General features: G+C 37.0%; 3 protein-coding genes across 4 annotated transcripts; all 3 read left to right on the top strand.

Annotated features, from left to right (window-relative positions):
• LOC18585831 (clathrin heavy chain 1) lies at positions 228-11584 on the top strand. The gene is made up of 30 exons (XM_018129240.1): positions 228-584; positions 819-1023; positions 1778-1866; positions 1960-2038; positions 2182-2309; positions 2806-2904; positions 3000-3108; positions 3733-3812; positions 3894-4121; positions 4213-4278; positions 4747-4863; positions 4953-5150; positions 5258-5374; positions 5531-5590; positions 5882-5968; positions 6068-6151; positions 6247-6381; positions 6481-6543; positions 6632-6736; positions 6809-6921; positions 7025-7277; positions 7373-7509; positions 7591-7869; positions 7952-8954; positions 9116-9601; positions 9710-9880; positions 9956-10141; positions 10477-10599; positions 10779-10889; positions 10994-11584. Exons 1-30 carry the CDS (start codon positions 540-542, stop codon positions 11153-11155), a joined length of 5118 nt encoding a protein of 1705 aa, XP_017984729.1. The 5' UTR covers positions 228-539; the 3' UTR covers positions 11156-11584.
• On the top strand, positions 12317-15331 carry LOC18585830 (GDP-Man:Man(3)GlcNAc(2)-PP-Dol alpha-1,2-mannosyltransferase). The gene is made up of 7 exons (XM_007008860.2): positions 12317-12710; positions 12785-13071; positions 13726-13912; positions 14013-14081; positions 14194-14387; positions 14651-14760; positions 14856-15331. The coding sequence occupies exons 1-7, from the start codon at positions 12411-12413 to the stop codon at positions 15095-15097; spliced, it is 1389 nt and encodes a 462-aa protein (XP_007008922.2). The 5' UTR covers positions 12317-12410; the 3' UTR covers positions 15098-15331.
• LOC18585829 lies at positions 15624-17612 on the top strand. Of its 2 annotated transcripts, none has more exons than XM_007008858.2 (2): positions 15624-15775; positions 16546-17612. In XM_007008858.2, the coding sequence occupies exons 1-2, from the start codon at positions 15734-15736 to the stop codon at positions 17272-17274; spliced, it is 771 nt and encodes a 256-aa protein (XP_007008920.1). In that variant the 5' UTR covers positions 15624-15733; the 3' UTR covers positions 17275-17612. The 2 variants fall into 2 exon arrangements, with proteins under 2 accessions (XP_007008920.1, XP_007008921.1); XM_007008859.2 differs by having other exon boundaries at positions 15645-15775; positions 16552-17612.

Here is an 18549-nt window from a genome sequence, read left to right as displayed (position 1 = left end):
AATACTTCAATTTTTATTTTTACATATTTATTGACAGTGTATTAAATATAAACTGGTGAATTTAAAGTGTTTTTTTTTATTATTTTTGTTAGTTTACCATATTCAGCCGTTTATTCCCTTTTTTCTTGTAGCATCTTTTAAAATTCAAAAATAAAAATAAAATTTCGGGTCGGGTAATTACCCGAATCTGGCGGCTATATAAAAACTAAGAGCCAGCAAATGCCCATAGCACTCTAAGGCACACATTTTGCACGTCCTTTCCTCTTTCTTCTTTATTTTTCTGGACTGCCTTAGATTGGATCTCTCTCTCTCTCTGCTTCTCTGTTCTTCATTTCTTCACCAAATTCGATCTTCCCTTTTTTCTTTTCTCCGTGGATTTTTCGTACTGTTTTAAATCCCTGCTTCAGATCTCGTGGCAGAGTGTTTGATTTTTCGTCTCTTTTCTCAGTGTTTCGTTTTGACTCCGCAATTGAAAGATTGAATCTCAGCAGTAGATCTGCTCCTGATTCGTGAATCGTCAACCGTTGATCTGAGCCACCATGGCGGCCGCGAACGCTCCCATCGCCATGAAGGAGGTTTTAACTGTAAGTCTTATGGTTTCACTCTCTTTCTTCTCACTCCTCGTTTCGGTTCAATCGATTTATAGAAAATTCAGCTGAATTATAGCAATTAATCGGTTATTAAGCTTAATCTAATACTTCCTAAACCTTTTCAGATCTAATATCTGTAATACTTGTTTAGATCTGTTTGGAACTTCCCCTATACGTTTCAAAATAGTGAAAATTTTGAGTGATCTGAACGGTGTCGTTTGTTTGCAGTTGCCGAGCATTGGCATTAATCCTCAATTTATCACTTTCACGAACGTAACTATGGAATCTGATAAATATATTTGTGTGAGGGAAACGGCGCCACAAAATAGTGTTGTGATCATAGACATGAACATGCCGATGCAGCCGTTGAGACGGCCTATTACAGCGGACTCCGCTCTTATGAATCCGAATTCTAGAATCCTTGCTTTGAAAGGTCAGTTACCATATCAACTAGCAGTTAGTTTATTTTAACTCATTTTGTTAATTGTGTATAATAATTGACTGTGATTATTTAGCATTTTTGTCATTGATTCGAGTATTGTATATTCAATTTGACTGTTTCGATAGTCAACAGAGCTTACATTTGGTCGATAAGGTTGAACTCTTTTCTTATTTGATAGCTTAGACTGTGTCTTATCAACCACCTAGTCATGTAGGAGAGTGTTTTTTTTTGCTTTTTGTGTTTCAATGGAATTCTTTTGCAGAAGAATCTTATCTGAATCAACACATAGGCTCCTTTTGGTTGTTGGTTTGCTACTTGCATTTTGCTTTCTGAAAATGAACAAATGGATGAATTGTGATACCAGTCAACTGCAACGCCCTGCTTAAGGCATCAAAGTGTGTGTGAACGACATTGTTTGTAGCCGTTAATGCTTTTCTGCTCTACTGTTTTATCGTGATATTGATTAGGTTTTGCATTTGCATATCTGTTTGTTTAGTTTGCCAGGATCAGTTTGACAGCACTGCTGAGTGCTTGTTAACTTCTTCCTATAGCAGAATTTGCTTCAATTTATGCCCAACTAGACATGAAAAATATGCTTGAGATGCATTCTAGTGCTTGGCATTCTTGTAATGAAAGTATTTACTGGAGAAGGAAATTCAATATCTTTAATATTGATTTTACTTCTTGTTTAATATTTTTTATTTATCTATGCCTTATGCTCATGGACTTTGACATCGCCTTGTAGCTCAACTACCTGGAACAACTCAAGATCACTTGCAAATATTTAACATAGAGATGAAAGCAAAAATGAAATCACATCAGATGCCTGAACAGGTGAATAGCTATCTGTGTCTCAACATTTATCGTTTTTCCATGATAGTTACTTGATTGCATGAGCTTTGCAAACTTTCCTTGGTTCATGTCCAGGTTGTATTTTGGAAATGGATTAGCCCAAAAATGCTTGGCCTGGTCACTCAGACTACTGTGTATCATTGGTCAATTGAAGGTAAGATGTTATTCTGTTACCTTATCTAGTATCACATACTGCTGTGATTTGGTCAGCTCTAAAAAATATTCTTTGAATGTACTTTTATCTATTGTATAGATTTCTTTGGTGTTATGTGTCTCATTGCATCTCACTTCTGGCAGGTGATTCCGAACCAACTAAGATGTTTGAGAGAACAGCTAATTTAGTGAACAATCAGATAATAAACTACAAATGTGACCCTTTGGAGAAGTGGTTGGTTTTGATTGGAATTGCCCCTGGTGCACCTGAGGTATGTAGTTGCCCTGTAATGCTTTCTAAAGGTGAATAATTTTTTGTTGTAATGAAGAGGTTGTTGCTTCATTTGCATTATGTTTTTGGGAATTTGATAACTGCTGCATGTTAAGTAAGTTTTGTTGCATACCAAAAAAAAGTGAATTTTCAAAGTAATATATTTAAATTTACCTAAAGCTGGGCCTAAGAATTTCTTCAACCTAGTGTGGTTGTTGTGTGGTCCATGTTTCAAACTGCTAAAGTGAACTTGGTGAATTAATTTAGTAACTCCTTATAGGTGATTTATTTTATCTCTTGGGGTGTCATATTGGATTTGCATCCCTCTAACTCCTATTTTAGTTTTCTTTGCCATCCTCTTTTGGCCCCATTTTGCCTCTCTACTGTTAGATGGTTCCTTGCATAACTTTTAGTAGTTATGAAATTCTCTCTTCAGAAAATCATTCTTGCTGCCACTATATGTTCTGATTTTGATCTATATGTCTTGTCTCTTCTAGAGGCCACAATTGGTTAAGGGGAACATGCAACTTTTTTCTGTTGATCAGCAGCGTAGTCAAGCTCTTGAAGCACATGCTGCTTCATTTGCTCAATTTAAGGTCAGGAGATTTCTTATACTTTGTTCTATTTCACTAGATAAATAAATTCTAATCTAAGAAGCAGGTTATCAAATATGCTTGTTTGTGTTGAGCAGGTTCCAGGAAATGAGAATCCTTCTACTCTTATTTCCTTTGCCACCAAGACTTTTAATGCTGGCCAGATTACATCAAAGCTGCATGTAATTGAGCTTGGTGCTCAGCCAGGTTAGTGTGCTATGCTGTCTTTGATACCTTTGCTATCTCCTTGTTATTTACTTGGGGGTGGGTGGGCGTGGAACTGAAGGTCTTTCTTAATAAATACAAAAACTGAAAACATAAAATCGAGTAAACAAAACAGTATGCCTTTGCCACTTCCAGTGGTGGAATAATCAAAAGTAATACTTTATTATCTTGTTATGATGTAGACATAAGAAATTGGTGATAGATTACAAAATTGGTTCTGTAAGCTATGATCCTTTTGTGAAGTTGAATGCTTTTTTTTTTTTAAGTAGCAAGTTAATTGTTATTATGGCTGTGGCTCTAATAAACTATTGTTGCCTGTGCTAAAAATCAGGAGGTATTTTTATTTCTTTTGAGTTTTGGCAAGTTCAGTTGGGACACTATTTTGGAATATTTGTGGGGCTTTAACTCAGAATTCTAGGATTCTATCTATTGCAAGGTCTAAATCATGACCAAGACTATTATGAGTCAAAAATTTTGTTGGGCATTGTTTTTAAGCATTGGCTTCAACGATTCTTCTTCAAATAAACTTTTCAGCTATAATCTTGTGTTGTGTGTTGTTCAGTCTATTATTTTTCCAATCTTCTAACAAAACATACTTGTTGGCAGGTAAGCCATCGTTTTCAAAGAAACAGGCAGATCTATTCTTTCCACCAGATTTTCAAGATGATTTTCCAGTCGCAATGCAGGTAACATAATATCCTAAATTTTGCATCTCTTTCTGGTAAATTGTTGTGCCGATAAAATGACATGCCTCTTTTACTTGGCAGATATCCCACAAATACAGTTTAATCTATGTAATCACCAAGCTGGGGCTGCTTTTTGTGTACGATCTAGAGACAGCAACTGCTGTATACAGAAATAGAATCAGTCCAGACCCAATATTTTTAACCTCTGAAGCTTCATCAGTTGGAGGGTTTTATTCCATCAACAGGCGAGGTCAGGTGTTACTGGCTACTGTAAATGATGCAACAATAGTGCCATTTGTTAGCGGTCAAGTATGTTTTTGTGGCTTTTCTGTTTGCATCTGGTATCACAAAGGTTAAACATGCTGGCTTACAACTTTTTTCGGGTTGTTTTCTGTTACAGTTGAACAATTTGGAGCTTGCTGTCAATCTTGCCAAAAGAGGGAACCTTCCTGGTGCAGAGAACCTGGTAAGTGGATTGATTTGTATATTTGCTGGTCTGTTATTCCTGTATTTTAGATTGGGAAGATAATGTAGGAGTAAGAGACTGATATTATTCACCGTAAATTTTGATTTTCAGACAATAATACCTAAAGGAAAAAACTATTTTAACTGAGGGGATTGAAGGGGAGGGATACTTTTGTGGTAACTTTCTTCTTGGGTTGTGGGATTTCTTCAATCTTGCTGCCATGCTGAGATTGAAGACATGCTGTACTTGTTTCTGGATTTACTTAAATACTAATTTTATGTGTGTGTTCTTTCAATTGGTATTGCATGATTAGATTTAGTGTTTGATATATCTGATGCTACATGTTACCAGTAATGTCTTATATAAGTTATTCAACTTTATATGGTATTTTATTTGGATTTTGTTCTGGGTGACTTTATTCTTTCTGTATTCGAGGAAGTTGACCGTTTGTGATTTTGAATATCTCAGGTTGTCCAACGTTTTCAAGAATTGTTTGCTCAGACAAAGTACAAAGAAGCTGCTGAGCTTGCTGCAGAGTCTCCACAAGGGATCCTTCGCACACCCGATACAGTTGCCAAGTTTCAGGTCTCATTTTGCTTTCTTTATTGTGTAGATAGTTGTTTGTGTTTGTTTTGTTTTTATCTGAAACATAATCCTTCGTCCAAATGCTGCAGAGTGTTCCTGTGCAAGCTGGGCAGACTCCACCGCTGTTGCAGTACTTTGGTACACTTTTAACAAGAGGGAAGCTCAATGCATTCGAGTCTTTGGAATTGTCTCGACTTGTTGTAAACCAAAACAAGAAGAATCTTTTGGAAAATTGGTTGGCTGAAGATAAATTGGAGTGTAGTGAGGAACTTGGAGATCTTGTGAAGGTTTGATTTGTACCCACTGGAATAGAAGTCTATCAGTATCTCATTCAAATGTATCTAAATTTCTACTTCAAAAAATTGGGCTGATTTGACTTGTGCTTTTGTTGTAGACTGTGGATAATGATCTTGCATTGAAAATATATATTAAAGCTAGGGCAACTCCAAAAGTTGTTGCAGCTTTTGCAGAAAGGAGGGAGTTTGACAAAATCTTGATTTACTCGAAGCAGGTGAGTGCCACATTTTCTTTATATTGGTATTTTCTGGTGTTATTGATGTGAGATCTCCTTTTTAACAGTGTCAAATTTTGGGGGTTTTATTTCTCCCTCTTATTCTTTGTATTTTGATGAATGCATCAAATATTCACAACTAAGTTGTTTCCTCAGGTTGGGTACACACCTGACTACTTGTTCCTTCTGCAAACAATTCTTCGTACAGATCCACAGGTTTGTTTTTATTTTCTGTAGTCTTTAGTGTTTGAGGTGTCGAAGCATGTTGAATCATACATACATACATACAATCAATAATTATGTTCAATTGTGTTATTCTCTTCATTAAAGCCTTCTAAGTCAATTTTTATGAATATTTTGATTAAATTAAAAGCTTTTTTATCGTTTGCTGATAAATAGATTGCAAGTGTTATGGATTTTTTTGATGGGATTGGATCTGTGTAATTTTCTTGGATGAAATACTTTCTTGTATGGGAAATAAGTTATCACTTGATGTTTTACTTGCAGGGAGCTGTTAATTTTGCATTGATGATGTCTCAAATGGAGGGAGGTTCTCCAGTTGATTACAATACCATTACTGATCTTTTTCTTCAGGTCTGCTGCTTATTGAATAGGTTGTGAAAATAATGTGATTTTCCTACTCAAAATATGTGAGATTGTTTTCTTTGATGGATGTCTTCTTTCTGTTTTCAGAGGAACTTGATCCGGGAGGCCACTGCATTTCTATTAGATGTTTTGAAGCCAAATCTGCCAGAGCATGCCTTTCTACAAACAAAGGTTATTTCTTTGATGTGCTGGTTAAGCTAATCTAAATTTGGTTTCTTTTTTTTGAAAAGTACATGCTTTGTTCCATAACATTCTACTCTATGCAGGTCCTGGAAATCAATCTAGTAACATTTCCAAATGTTGCTGATGCCATTTTAGCAAATGGAATGTTCAGTCACTATGATCGTCCACGAATTGCACAACTTTGTGAGAAAGCTGGTCTCTATGTGCGAGCTCTGCAGGTAATTATCTTACTGAAATTAGTATTTATCGCATTATGTGTGATTTTCTACACTGAATTAATTGTATCTCCTTGACTAAATGTAACACCTTTTCTGCAGCATTACACGGAGTTGCCAGATGTTAAACGTGTCATTGTGAATACACATGCTATTGAGCCACAGGTACATGTTGTCTATTATCTATATTTCTTGGTAAACTTGGAGACTTCAAAACCTACTGTCATTTTTCTGATAATATTTTGATTTTCAGGCGCTTGTTGAGTTTTTTGGTACTCTTTCACGAGAATGGGCTTTGGAGTGCATGAAGGACCTTTTGCTGGTTAATCTAAGAGCCAACCTTCAAATAATTGTTCAGGTAAATAATGTTGTACTTTGTTATGCTAATAATGTTTAGTAAATCACCAAAGGCTAAGTTGTGTCGTTGCAGGTTGCCAAGGAGTATTGTGAGCAGTTGGGTGTTGATGCTTGCATAAAACTTTTTGAGCAATTTAAGTCATATGAAGGGTTGTACTTTTTCCTGGGTTCTTATTTGAGCTCAAGGTAAGCTACTTAGCGAACAAGAAATTTCCTTTGAATGATTGCTCACTGTGCAGCCATTCTAGTATGGTACTTATTATGGTGTTCACTACCGATTATGGGACAGTGAGGACCCTGATATACACTTCAAGTACATCGAGGCAGCTGCTAAAACTGGACAGATAAAGGAGGTTGAGCGTGTGACCAGGGAATCGAATTTTTATGATGCTGAAAAGACAAAGAACTTCCTGATGGAGGCCAAGCTTCCTGATGCTAGGCCCCTGATTAATGTTTGTGATCGATTTGGGTTCGTTCCTGATCTCACTCACTACCTTTACACAAACAACATGCTCCGGTACATTGAAGGTTATGTTCAGAAGGTATGTGATATTTTCGGCTAGATATTTATACTGGCATACTGCATGAATTTGATTTAATCTCAAGTACTTGAGAACTTGTTTGCTTCTTTTTATAGGTGAACCCTGGGAATGCTCCTTTGGTAGTGGGCCAGTTGCTAGATGATGAATGCCCAGAAGATTTTATTAAGGGTCTCATTCTCTCAGTCCGTTCTTTGCTTCCAGTTGAGCCCCTTGTGGAGGAATGTGAGAAGAGGTGATTTTCTTAATGCATCTTCTGTCCTTGTTTCCTCCTATCATTACCATGTGATTCTCATTTTCCTTGTGTGGTTTCCAGAAATCGACTTCGTTTACTTACACAGTTCTTGGAGCATCTTGTAAGTGAAGGAAGCCAAGATGTGCATGTCCACAATGCTCTGGGTAAAATCATCATTGATAGCAATAACAATCCAGAGCACTTCCTCACAACTAACCCTTACTATGATTCCCGGGTTGTGGGTAAGTACTGTGAGAAGCGTGATCCCACCCTGGCAGTTGTGGCATACCGAAGAGGACAATGTGATGATGAACTTATCAATGTCACAAATAAAAACTCATTGTTCAAATTGCAGGCCAGGTATGTAATTATTTAGCTTATTAATGATAATGTATTGGATCTTTGTGTTTTTGTGGCTTATGTGTTTATACTTTGAAAACAGGTATGTTGTTGAGAGGATGGATGCTGATCTTTGGGAGAAGGTCCTAAATCCTGAAAATGAATATAGAAGACAGCTGATTGATCAGGTTGTGTCGACTGCTTTGCCAGAAAGCAAGAGTCCAGAACAAGTTTCTGCAGCTGTTAAAGCTTTCATGACTGCTGACCTGCCCCATGAACTGATTGAGCTTCTTGAGAAGATTGTGCTCCAAAACTCTGCATTCAGTGGGAACTTCAATCTGCAAAATCTACTTATTTTGACAGCTATTAAGGCGGATCCATCTAGAGTTATGGATTATATCAATAGGCTAGATAATTTTGATGGACCTGCTGTCGGAGAAGTGGCTGTGGAAGCACAACTATACGAAGAAGCTTTTGCAATTTTCAAAAAATTCAACTTAAATGTTCAGGCTGTCAATGTTTTATTGGATAACATTAGAAGCATTGATCGGGCTGTGGAATTTGCATTCCGAGTTGAAGAAGATGCTGTTTGGAGTCAGGTGGCCAAGGCACAACTGAGGGAGGGGCTGGTGAGCGATGCAATTGAATCGTTTATTCGTGCAGATGACGCTACTCAATTCCTTGACGTTATCCAAGCTGCTGAGGATGGTGATGTCTACCCAGATCTGGTGAGGTACCTTCTGATGGTTAGGCAGAAGGTCAAGGAGCCCAAGGTGGACAGTGAGCTTATTTATGCCTATGCAAAGATTGATAGATTGGGTGAAATTGAAGAATTCATTCTCATGCCAAATGTGGCTAATCTTCAAAATGTTGGTGATCGCTTGTTTGACGAAGACCTATATGAAGCTGCAAAAATAATATTTGCATTTATATCTAACTGGGCCAAGTTGGCTGTTACACTGGTGAGGCTTAAACAATTCCAGGGTGCTGTTGATGCGGCACGAAAGGCAAACAGTGCCAAGACATGGAAGGAGGTTTGCTTTGCTTGTGTTGATGCAGAGGAATTCCGATTGGCACAGATCTGTGGTCTTAACATTATTGTACAGGTGAGTTTCCTTTCATGTTGAATTTTTGGATTACATTTTTTTGGGAACAATGAAGTTGTAGACAAGTGTGCTCATTCAGTTCCCTTTTTCTTCTCATTTTGTTTGTTTGTTGAGACCATTTGTGCATGATGATTTTGACCTTTGTGTTGTCAATTTTGTAGGTGGATGACTTGGAAGAAGTCAGTGAATACTATCAGAATAGAGGATGCTTCAATGAGTTGATCTCTCTCATGGAGAGTGGTTTAGGATTGGAACGTGCACACATGGGGATCTTTACTGAATTGGGAGTGCTGTATGCCAGATATCGTCCAGAGAAGCTTATGGAGCACATTAAATTATTCTCTACTCGTCTCAATATTCCCAAGCTAATAAGAGCTTGTGATGAGCAGCAGCACTGGAAGGAACTTACCTATTTGTATATCCAATATGATGAGTTTGATAATGCTGCTACTACTGTGATGAACCACTCTCCTGAAGCATGGGACCATATGCAGTTCAAAGATATTGCAGTCAAAGTTGCGAATGTTGAGCTATATTACAAGGCTGTCCATTTCTACTTGCAAGAACATCCTGATCTAATCAATGACATGCTGAACGTGCTTGCACTTCGTGTGGACCACACACGTGTTGTTGACATTATGAGAAAGGTTAAATTTTGGCAGAAAATGATCTAATATGGAAATGAATACTACTGATTTGCTTTGGTATCATTTAATTCATTTTGGGTTGCCAATTATTTCTTTTTGGAATTTCAGGCTGGTCATCTGCGTCTTGTGAAGCCATACATGGTTGCTGTTCAGAGCAACAATGTCTCAGCAGTAAATGAGGCATTGAATGAGATTTATGTGGAGGAAGAAGATTATGATAGATTGAGAGAATCAATTGACTTGCACGATAATTTTGATCAGATTGGCCTTGCACAAAAGGTGAGGTACCGTTGTTTGTACATTTTTGTTTGCTGCTAGGTTGGCTTCTGATAACGTTTCAAATTGCTGGAATAGATTGAGAAACATGAGCTGCTTGAGATGAGGCGTGTTGCTGCATACATTTACAAAAAGGCAGGCAGATGGAAGCAGTCCATTGCATTGTCGAAGAAAGACAACCTTTACAAAGATGCAATGGAAACAGCTTCACAGTCTGGTGACCGCGAACTTGCCGAGGAGTTGCTTGTATACTTCATTGAACAGGTACTCAACTCATTCCTAAACATATAAATAAAAATATGGTGACTGATAATGGCTTGTACCGAGATGGTTATTTTTTCGAAGTATAAAGCATTAGACCTTCTTGGTCAACGAGTACACCTCATTACCTTAGTTTGCTTTCTCTCACTTATTCTTTTAGGGTGCAAGTATTAGTATAAAATCATAGTAGTCAATAACCGTACTATAGGACATAGAAAGTGAAGTTTTTAATGTGTGCTTGTTTTTGCACTATGGTGGTTTTTCTTCAGGTATTGTCACAGTAGTGTTGGTTATTATTTTGGATTGGATATAATTTTGTGTTGGTTTTCTTTGTTCAGGGCAAGAAGGAATGTTTTGCATCATGCCTCTTTGTTTGTTATGACTTAATCCGACCAGATGTTACCCTTGAGCTAGCGTGGATGAACAATATGATTGACTTTGCATTCCCATATCTGTTACAGGTGATTTCTTTGCTGATTCTTTAATTGTCATCATTTGATTCGGGTTTTATTAGCTACGTTTTTCTGTCTCATATTGTTGCCTTGCTACAAGGCTTAGGTGATTGATTTTAGCGTGCCTTCCCATTTTACCATGATTTTTTCGGTTTTCAACATCTTTCTTAATTTCTGTATTTTTCCAGTTTATACGTGAATATACTGGCAAAGTTGACGAACTTATCAAGTACAAGATTGAGGCTCAAATTGAAGAAAAGGCTAAAGAGCAGGAAGAGAAGGAGGTGATTGCACAACAGGTATAACAGCTTCGGAAGTCGAAACCACAACTCTGTTTTCTTCAAAACATATTCTTGATGAATCCATCGATCTTCTAACTGATTAAAATTGCCTTCTCTTGCAGAACATGTACGCTCAGTTACTACCTCTTGCCTTGCCCGCACCACCAATGCCAGGTATGGGAGGATCGACAATGGGAGGAGTGGGGATGCCACCACCGCCCATGGGAGGAATGGGGATGCCTCCAATGCCACCTTTCGGCATGCCACCAATGGGCAGCTATTAAGTCTTAACAGCTTTGTTTGATTGAAGAAGTTACTTAGCTGTGGATCCATGTTGTTGCTCAAGAGAGAAAAATGACGAAAGCGTAGTTTCGATTAGTGGCATTTCAGCAGGGCTCCGATGCCTTCCATATATTTTTTTTCTCTTTTCTTTGTGTTCCTTCATCTGATGGGGGTGAAGATGAAGATCAAGTTGGAATAATGCCATTTTTGTGCTTTAGGTGTGTGAGATATTGTCTTTGTAATATTCTTTTTTGTAGAAGAGGCATTTTTTTTGGGGCTGCTGGCACAGAGGGCAAGCACAGGATTTCATGCATTTGTATTTTGTAGTATTATTATTTCCTTCTCGGTCTTCGGAATCGACCGAAAGTATATACAAAATCACTTCACACTGAATCATAACTCCGGAATTTGATATTTTCCTTTAAACTTTATTTGCCTCATTGTTTGTTTATTTCCCTTTTCATTCAAGTGGAAACAAAATTTCCTTTCTGATTTATATTTCATTTTACAGAAATTTTAGACTTCTAAATGTTTATTTTAAAATTCCGTTTGATCAGGCAGTTCGATCATTTCGTGCAGAATGGGGAAAGAATGGGATAGAAAGGCAATTAACATAATTTTATCATATATATATATATATATATATATATATATTTATGAAGTGTGAAATTCTATAATTTGGGAAGTAAAACTAAATAATATGTTATTAATATGCTTAAAGTAATTACAGGAAAAAATACATTATTATTTAATGTATTGATATTGTACTGTTTTTATACACAATTAAATTATTAAATTTTGACATTTCATTAATGAGGTATTATTTTTTAAAAAATAAAAAGTTGATAAGGTCTAACATTAAATTGTATATAATTTGATTCTTAAATTTATAAAAACACAAAAATTGTATTCAAAATTTTTTTCCCTTATATTTGTTTCTATGTCAGAAAATAAATTAAAATAATTTTAATTTTCTTACTTTTTACTAGTTTATTGCCAGGAAAGCAAATATAATTTTTTTTAATTAGAATTTTCTTTATTTTTAAAATTTTGGCCTTTTTCATGGACTTGGACTTGTTGCCACAGCTCTAGACCGAATAATACTCTCCCAATCTCCCTTCACTGACACGACGTCGTTTCTATTGTTGTTTTATATTTTTAGCCTTTCGCCTGTTTCCTTTCTCCTTCGTTTGGTCGACTCCGAAGACCTTCTCTCCATCTCTGTTCGAGAAAAGAAGAAGAAAAAATCTTCAGATCATGATAAATTGGATTCTTTCTTGGTCTCTAATCTCTCTTCCACTCGCTACGATCCTTTTGTTCGCTTCAAAGATTCTCAACCGCCGAAGAAACAAGAAAAGAGCAGTCGGATACTTCCATCCTTACACCAACGATGGCGGCGGCGGAGAGAGAGTCCTTTGGTGCGCCGTCAAAGCCATCCAGGAACAAAACCCAGACCTCGATTCCGTTATCTTCACCGGCGACCACGACGCCTCCTCTCAATCCTTAATGTCACGCGCCACCGATCGCTTCGGCGTCCACCTCCTTTATCCCCCTAAAGTATTTTCCTTTCAAATTAAAAAAAAAACCTCCTTTTATCTCTTTTTTTTCCCCTAATTATGCTAATTTTTCAGGTGGTGCATTTGAATAAAAGGAAATGGATTGAAGAAACAACGTACCCACACTTTACAATGATTGGTCAAAGCTTGGGCTCAGTTTATTTGTCCTGGGAAGCTTTGAGCAAGTTTACACCTTTGTATTATTTTGATACGAGTGGTTATGCTTTTACATACCCAATTGCTCGTTTATTCGGATGCAAAGTTATTTGCTATACTCATTATCCTACTATCAGTTTAGACATGGTTTCTCGTGTTCGTCAACGAAGCTCCATGTACAATAACGATGCCTTAATTGCTGGAAGGTTTGCTTCTACTTTCGTTTTACCAATCTTTAGTGATTGGAATTTGTATGTCGTAGATTGTTAGATTGAACTATTGAACTGTCACTGGTTGCATTGGAAGTTTACGGGTGTTGTCTTGTTTCAAACTAATTTTCAGTTCGTTTTGGTAATGATCACATGTTGAAAAACTTTAACAGTTTTGCGTGTATCATCTACATCAGAGGTTTGCTTCTACTTGCTGAATTTATGCGTTTGTTAGATTGCATTCTTCACTATTAATTGCCATATTCAAAGTTGTGGATATGTGTATCATCTACATCAGAGGTTTTCTTCTACTTGTCGAATTTATGCTTTTTGCAATGAATCAGTGATTGTTAGATTGCATTCTTGACTATTAATTGCCATATTCGAAGTTGTGGATATGTGTATTGTCTGTCTAAAACTATATTGGATTTATTCTATCATTTATTTTCTGTTAACTTTAAATATCTTTTGTATTTCCTGGTCCAACACTAGTATTACTACCATTCTTCTTGAATTGGCAGAAAATGGATCTGCATAAATGGCGGTAATGTAGTTTGTTAATAGAGCAGCCTAATGGTCTGACTAGGCCTTGGCAATATATCTGGCTTCTCATCTTGTTATCTAGATCCTGACATAATCCTTTTGTGGCAGCACGTGGTTATCCCAGTGCAAAATTATCTATTATACGGTTTTTAGCAGGATATATGGAATGGTGGGCTCTTGTGCACATCTTGTAATGGTAAACTCTTCATGGACTCAGTCTCACATTGAGAAGCTTTGGAGAACTCCTGAGCGTACTAAGCGAGTTTATCCACCTTGTGATACTTCAGGACTTCAGGTTCTGTTTCTCATTCTTCATCACAATCTGAGTACATTTTGTATTTTTGTCATATATTATGCCATTATTTATATTTTCTTACCAATTTACATCTGAACAGGCACTTCCTTTGGAAAGAGCCATGGAAACTCCAAAAATTATATCTGTTTCTCAATTTCGTCCAGAGAAGGTGCGCATACTTACATAAACCTTCAAGCTAAAGGTACAACAGTTCTTGTGTCTCAAGTTTGGGACCTTGATTAATTGTAGCAACTCTTTACAGTTTGATTCTTTTAACTCAGGCACATGGTCTTCAACTTGAGGCCTTTTCAGTTGCCATCAGAAAATTAGATAAAGACTTGCCAAGACCTACGCTCCAGTTTGTGGGTAGTTGTCGAAATAAATCAGATGAGGAAAGACTTCAGAACTTGAAAGAAAAAGCAGTGCAATTGAACATTACTGAGGATGTGGAATTCCATAAAAATTTGATGTATAGGTACTGGCAAATGAGCTACGTCATCTAATTTGGTTTGATATTCTGTCAGTATGAAATCATCCAAAAATTTATGGTCAGCAGAGAATCTACTATATATGCAGCTACATAGCTGCAATATATCACATTGCGGAAGTCTTGATCAAGCATTGTGCTTTTATGAGTTGTCAAAAGCTTATCTGTGCCTAGATATGTTTTAAAGCAATTATTAGCATGTATGTTTTTTTAGTTGACTCTTAGCTTCATTAATTTCGTATGTTATGCAGGGACTTGGTAAGACTTTTAGGTGGTGCTGTTGCAGGAATTCACTCAATGATAGATGAGCACTTCGGAATCTGTGTGGTAGAGTACATGGCTGCAGGAGCCATTCCTATCGGTGAGTATTCCAAATGATATTTCACTTTCAGATCGGATTTTTCTGTTTGTAAAATGTTTTTACATGGCACTGAATTTTCTTGCTCCCTTCTTCAGCTCATAATTCTGCTGGCCCCAAAATGGACATTGTTTTAGACGAAGATGGGCAAGAAACAGGATTTCTTGCTCTAAGTGTGGAAGAATATGCAGAGGCAATCCTGAAAATCATAAGGATGCCCGAGTCTGAAAGGCTCAAGATAGCTGCAGCTGCAAGGAGAAGAGCCAACAGATTTTCCGAGCAAAGATTCTATGATGACTTCAAAGCCGCTATCCGACCAATCTTATGTCATTCTTCCTAGTGATAAGAGTTACACCAGAATCACACTGACAAAGAATAGAGAAGTTCTGGTTTAAATTCTTGTTGTTTATTGGGGGTTCTTCACCCTCCCAATCCTGCCATTATAGAAAGGTTGACCAAAACCTTTGTCAAACAAAATAGGTATACTGAAATTTTGATTCTAAGCAAAATTGAAGGATTACCAGTTTTGTTGAATGAGAATTTTCTTCCTTCTATTCTAATAATTTTCCTTCAATTTTTTCCCCTCCATTTTCCTTGTGGTTGGCAAACTGGTGAGATGTTAACCATGTGTCTACCTTCACCCAATGTCAAATGATTTATAGCTATAGCTACCTTTAAATCATACAGAATTAAAAAATTAATATTCTTACACATTATTATTATTTTTAAAAAATAATTTTTGTAATTTAATTGAAATAAAAAGAAGCAAGATAAATCATCAATGACAAATTTTAAAGCAAAAGGGCAAAAAAAAAAAACAAAAAGAAGATAAGGGCGTGGCCTTCACGCGCGTTTAAAGACGGTGGTGCTAAAATCAAACAGCTCGATCTCTTAGATTTCGTTACTTCATCGCCACAAAAAACCACAGGTCGCGCCTTTTAGATTCTCTTCTTTCCTCTATGGTTGCCACCAAAGCATGGCTATTTCTCTAAACTCAGTCTTGGGCTTCAATTTAAAGGTAAAAGAAAACTAAATTATTTTCTCTCTTTCACTTCCACTTTGCCTTTTCATTTCTCTCTGAATGCTTTTTACACAGTTTCTTGGGTTTATTTATTTTGTTTTTATAAAGCCCTTTTGTTGTTTTAATTCCATGGAAACATGGTTTTGATTGTGTATGGCAGCAGTTTTTGCGAACTGGGTTCTCTTGTTTTGAGCTTCTTAGCCTTTCTAGGAGCTAAAAACTTAAGTTGGCAGAAGCAGTAGATTACTTTTGGAGCATCTAAGCAAACAGAAAGAAATAAAGGAAGAAAAGTAGATTAATCCTAAAAGAATATGTTTTAGTCAATCTGTTTTTAGCCTGATTCATTTTCTTTGGTTGTAGTATACATTTATTTCGTTGGGTTGTATTTTCCTGGTGCTAACATTGATCCTGGCCTGTTTTAAGTAAAGTAATGTAGTTATAGAATGCGAAGTTATTGAGTTCATGCATCTGCAAACTTAGACAGTTTTTTCTTTGTGGAGAATTAGGATCTATGTATTATCAGTTCAGTGTAAATTTTGATTCCAATGTCAGAGATTGCATGTTTCTATGCTGGTAGTAGTTTTTTTCTTTTCATTCCAATCAAGCATTTTGTATATATTTATATTTTTATTGAGTATTTCGACTGAGCAGCATATCTGTTTGTGGATTTTTTTTCTTTATGTTTTGAATTTGTTGTAGTTTATTCTTTAGATATTTTGGTGACTATATCCCCTTGATTATTTACAAAAGTGTTTCCCCAATTAAAGTTGCAGGCTAAATATCAGCATGCCTCGAGATCCTCTGCTGGAGCTTCGGCACTTAAGGCGAACCCCATCACATTTCCCTTGCAAATTTATGGCTCCAGGGGACATATACAGCAAAAAAGATGGGGATTGTGTCTTTCAGTTGCAGACAGTGATCGACTAGCTGCCAACAGCAGTGTTAAGGGTTCTGGAGATGCTGAGAGGCCAGTTTCTGATAATCAAGTTGCAGCTCTGAAACCCACATTATTGGATTCACCTAGAGGAAATGGCCTGTTGGAAACTAATGCTGATAATGAATCTCCGTCTGAGACCTCTGAGACTAGTAATGGTTCAATGGTTTCGTCAAATCTAAAGCAGGAGGCACCATTGTCTCCTGGCTTGCAATCCACAACAAAAAAGGCACCACTAACAGCAAAAGAGAGGTTAAGGGCAGCTCGGGTCCTCAGTCGTTATGCAGAGTCAAAGCCATCAAAATCAGAGATGGGCAGTAAAGTATTAGATGCTCTGAGGGAAAGTGATAAAGGGAAGAAAAGATCTCGCCTTCCAGAAGCACCTACAAATTTGTTTGATGACAGCAAGCGAGGTTTGCCGAAGCAAGGCCTCACGTTTCAGTTTCCAGGGGGTAGTGATCTCTTTCTCATCATCTTTTCATTTGTATTTATCAGCACAGTCATGTTCACGACAACTTACATAGTATGGAAAGTTGGGGCCATACATTTTAATGAGTACTAAGGTGGAGGGCAACCTGGTTCTGCATCGTTGGATAACCTAGCTCCTTGACACATCATTGAAGATAACATGTATGATTTAGGTATTGCAGATGCCCAACTGTCTCGTAGCAAAAATTTTATTTTTGATGAGCCATCTACACACGAATGTACAAGGAATTGTGTGGATGATGTTTATTATCAATGCTAAACCTTTTCTGCCTGGTATACGTTTGTAATTCTTTTCCTTTGAATATTTTAACCCAAGTAGTTAAATTAATATGGCAAGAGCCAGGTAATTCCTAGAACTTCTGAGCTTAGTTCATTTTAGCAATAAATGCTGCCTCTGAATCTCCTTTTGTCTGTACTTTCTCATTAACTGTTAATAACTTTAGGAAGAGTTTTGTTTCTGATGTATTTATTACTAGAATATTAGCTAGCATGTTTGTGTGTCACCTGCAGCAATGAAATTTCCTTAAGTGTTGCTAAACAGCCAATAAAGATGGCATTAACCCATTCAATTGAACTGAGATGCTGTTTCCTTGGAATAGAGGACTGGGTACACAGCTCCTTTTTCCTGAACCAAGTATTGTAATTGCCCCAATTTCCGGTTGTTATATCCTGTTGATTCTTGGATTTTCAATAATTTATTGTACTTCAACTGCAGTTCTATGATGTAATTATGAATGAACTGAATTACCTTGAGATATTACCAGGAGCTGTTGAATGTGCTGCTGGATTGAGTGACTTTACTGCCAGTTAGCCTTATGGTAGGATTTAGAGCCATGGTGCTCGGTCTAGTGTGGCCATTTTGGATTTGAAAATGAAATATGGTATATGCTTTGTTTTAGATATGGATTTGGTGTTGAAGTCACCCTTTTTCCCGGAAGCCTCTCTGTACCTAACAAATCCAATTTGAACTGTCTATAACCAATGAAGCATGTTTTAGAGAACGTGTCGAATTTGATCTTTGCTTGCTATCAAACTGCCCAACTTATGGTGCAATGGCCCCATTTGTCTCCTCACTGATTGATTCATACCCCGTAAGGGCCCTATATTTCATATTTCGTTGGTCTGCTTAGTGCATATTTTACATGTTAAACCACTCTGTCCAACATAATGGACTCATTTTACATGAGATTTGCAGATGCAAGTACACATCTTTTTCCGGTTTGAGCAGTTTGCTAGTCTTTTCGAATTCATCAGCTTAACCTGTAATTGTCCTTCTTGTTGGAATGAACAAAAGCTTGATAAACATGTGATTCTAGCACCATTTTAGCAGCTCAGAAGTAGTTACTCA

This window comes from Theobroma cacao, chromosome 10 (genome assembly GCF_000208745.1).
Source record: "Theobroma cacao cultivar B97-61/B2 chromosome 10, Criollo_cocoa_genome_V2, whole genome shotgun sequence".
NCBI classification, from domain to species: Eukaryota; Viridiplantae; Streptophyta; class Magnoliopsida; order Malvales; family Malvaceae; genus Theobroma; species Theobroma cacao.
This window is presented reverse-complemented; position numbering and strand designations above follow the sequence as displayed.